Here is a 3,783-nt window from a genome sequence, read left to right on the forward strand (position 1 = left end):
TGCCTGCAGCCCCCCAAGCACTGCCTGCCTGCAGCCCCCCAAGCACTGCCTGCAGCCCCCCCAGCACTGTCTGCCTGCAGCCCCGGAGCTGTCTCTCTGTCACCTTTGACAGGTCCTGAGGAGGAACAGGGACCAGAGCTGTCACTGGACAGTGAGACCTGGGACATCCCAATGGCCAGGGACACCTCTGACGTCATCTGCTTCCTCTGAGGATGAGGGAGTGACTCATGTTCTTTCATATGATTTTTGGGTCTAGATAATGATTGTTATATTGATACAGCAAACTGCGTGCTATTTACTTGGTCCAAGTCCTATTGTATTATGATTTTTTTATTTTGCTACTTACAGATTGCACTGTACTGATTCTGCTTGTAGAAGTCCTGTGCCATTTGAATGATAAATTCTGTGCTGTTGTAATAAAGTAATCCTACTAAGGAAAATAAAGCTTAAATTCGAACTATAATTTAATGCTTTCATGGTTCTGCCTAAGATCTCTAAAAGAAACATTCTGTCTCAGTGTTAGGTGACCTCATGAAAAGTGAGTAATTTGCTTACCTGTTCCTGTAGTGCTTTCTGTATTAAAAAAGAACCTTCTTCTATCTTCAGGCCAGTTCAGCCTTTCCTCCAAGTGCTCTGTTATGTTCAGGTAGGCTTCATCTAGGCCCATAGGCATAAAATTGGGATCATATTCAGCCAGTATTTCTCTAACCTCGATAAACACATAGTAAAAGTAAAGCCGTGTTGCTGTAAGAGCAGATCTTGACACAAAATCAGGACATGAACAAATGTAGTCTGAAACTTCCAGATGATCAATAAATACTAAAGATACTGACAATAGAAATTATCTCTTGATATTGTAAAATTACAGCAATGCTTTTCCAAGTAGTGAGATATTAATAGTAAGTGAGAACTAAACAGATTTTGAGCAGTGTATTTAACAGCAAAGGGCACTAAGTGTATAAGGACTGCACAGCCACTAGGTTCACTGACACTGTAGTGGCTGTGCAGTCTGAATAAAACTCTGAAGACCTGGAAACTCAGCAACGTGGATAAACTGATGCAGTTTTCTGTGCTCAGTGTCAGATATCACATATACAAAGGTTAAAGAAACCCACCAGCAACACTAATTGAACTGAAGTTACAGAAAATATTTCACAGCAGTGGTAAATGCCACAGGCAAAACCTGTTAGGAAAACCTTAGTTATAAGTCAATTTTTCTAGAAGGAAATGTAATAAAATAAACAGTAAAAATAAAAGCTCTACCTTCTCTCCTCTCTCTTTTTTTTTAAACCTGGAGGAAAATCTGACTGTGTTATAGTTTTTTCTATGTTTTTTTCTATCAGTTTGAGACAAGTTCTTAGGTATTACAACACTTGTTCACATGCACTTCATTTTTCTGAAACTGAATGAAGATAGGATTCATTATGAACTTTAAAAGACAAAATTAAATTTAAATATTTTCAATCCAAATCCCAAGAGAAAAACATAACTAAAAATCCAGACTAAGCCAAATCTCTAATACTTTAATGCTTTACCCTATCAAACAACAAATGAAATATGCATTGTGAAATAAACATAATGAAATCCAAGATCCTTAAGTTCAAAACTATTCTGAAATATGGCATATTTATATATGCCTTTTTTTCTTTTTTTTTTCAGAAGTGAAAAAATCAACTAATATCTTACTTTATGTTTGTATATTTGTTGCTTTATAAAAATAAAAGCCTGACACAATTTTTTTAAAGTCAGGAGACTTGTGTCATGCACTAGTTTGATTTAAAATGTACAAAAGACCTGTTATCCTTTTTTTTAAACAGGCCTTTATCTATCATAACTATTTCCTCTGACACTGAGTAAAACTACTTCCATTAAAGCAAAACATTATTTCTTTTCTCCATATTTCTTTTGCTTTATGAAGTCCCTTATTTTTTAAAAAAATCAATCTGCATTTATAAGTCACTAATGCTCTTTGTTTTTCTCTCTAGTAATTAGTATTCAAAAGTATGATTACTCATTGCATGAAATTATCATCTCCATGTCTCCTATGTACTTGCAACTTCCTAGTAACTAGATTATGTTCCATGATTTCTAACTTTTAAGAATAATAAAACTCAAGAGATTTTCACAACTTCTATCAGCAACACTACTAACTTCAGTAGAATTGATAGACTGGGTAAGTGCAATACTTTGTCATCGCCTTGTCCAAGAGCACCAATATTTTGTTAGACTTACGTTTAAAGCTGCATTACTGAAGAATTTAATATTTCAATTATCACTTTTCATAGTATCTAGAACTGATGTTATTGACATAGTCTAAAAACAAGTACACTCACCTTTGGTTAGAGAACACTTTCAGACTTACCTCTTTACTCACTTTGCCGTATTTTTCAAAGTTTAGTGGTACTATAGTTAGATGGGGACATAGCCTTTTAGCAATAAATCCAGGCATGGCTGCACGCACCCCGAATCTCCTAGCATGGTAATTTGAGGTGGACTTAAGAGAGATTAAGTAAGTTTAGTGTTCAGTAATCAAGCTTTTCTTTAAGCTTACAATTAAATAGTTCTAAATAAAAATAAAAGTTCTAATCACATATCTCCATACAGAAAAGACTGAAAAAGCCAAGAGTTTATATACATTTTCACTCCCCCTCCTCCTGCCTTTCAATCTGCTTACATACTTTAAATTTTAATTAGTACACTTTTTACTGAAAAATCCAGCTTACATGGCCAAGTCTAAGAATTGCTGTTTCCTTTATTATTTTTGTGTTTTCCACACTTCATATAAAACAGTGTAATTTTATTTCTGCTATTATTTTATGGTTTATTAGGCTTAAGATTCATGCAATTGATTTCTGTATTAGTTTAACATTCAGCCTTACCAACATACTCATTGATCCCACTGCTATAGGTTTTTCCTTCAGCTCTGGATTGTCTCTCATTTCCACAGCTGCATAGAAGGCATCCATGTCAATGTGTACGATTGTACTGCTAAGGTTACGGTTCTGTTCCAGTTCTATCACAAGTTTGTCCACCTGAACAGAATAAATCAGTAACTGAAATACTACTAACCTGGCAGAAGTGCAACAGTATAGATGATCCTAAAACTCAGCTGAATCTTGCATATAATTAGAGAAAAAAACCTCAACAAATCCAATCCCCACCAAACCACTAACAACTAAAAAAAAGCCAACTAAGCTTTGGAGGAAACTTGCTCTCAGAGAGAATGCTGCTGCAACAATTGGTGCAAAAAAAAAGACCCCAAAATCCAGGGGAAAAAACCACAGCTGTTGTGGTTTAGCCCCAGCTGGTGACTGAGCTCCTGCAGCCACTCAATCCCTTATGGTAGAAAAGTCTGAAGAATAAAAATGAAAAAACCCAGGACAATTTGTCACAGAAGGCAAAAGCTGTGCATGCAAGCAAACCAAAATAAGGAATTAATTCACTGCTTTCCATGGGCAGGCAGGTGTTCAGCCATTTCCAGGAAAAATGGCTTAATCATATGTAGGAGTTACTTGGGCAGACAAATGCCATAGCTGCAAAAGTCCATCCTTCATTCATCTACACCCCACTTTGTGGGCTGAACCTGATGCTACATGGTCTGGAATATCCCTGTGGTCAGTTGGGGTCAGCTGTCCTTGCTGTGTCCCCTCACAGCCCTTGTGCACCCCCAGCCTCCTCATTGGTGGGGTGTGAGAGGAGTAGAAAGGGCCTTGGCTCTGTGCAAGTGTTGCTCGGCAATAGCTAAGCATCTCTTCATTATCAATCAACACTGCTTTCAGCAGG

At 36.9% G+C, this 3,783-nt stretch overlaps 1 protein-coding gene across 1 annotated transcript in view; it reads right to left on the reverse strand.

Annotated features, from left to right (window-relative positions):
- POLK (DNA polymerase kappa) overlaps positions 1–3,783 on the reverse strand; it is a 25,334-nt gene that overhangs the window by 13,983 nt on the left and 7,568 nt on the right. The window contains exons 3-5 of the mRNA XM_031063001.1: positions 2,880–3,032; positions 2,363–2,494; positions 556–709 (exon numbers count right to left, since the gene is read on the reverse strand). Of these exons, the coding sequence (XP_030918861.1) occupies positions 556–709; positions 2,363–2,494; positions 2,880–3,032 (439 nt within the window). The remainder of the gene's footprint in view (positions 1–555; positions 710–2,362; positions 2,495–2,879; positions 3,033–3,783) is intronic.

The sequence above is a fragment of the Geospiza fortis genome, unplaced genomic scaffold (assembly GCF_000277835.1).
Source record: "Geospiza fortis unplaced genomic scaffold, GeoFor_1.0 scaffold246, whole genome shotgun sequence".
Taxonomy (NCBI): Eukaryota; Metazoa; Chordata; class Aves; order Passeriformes; family Thraupidae; genus Geospiza; species Geospiza fortis.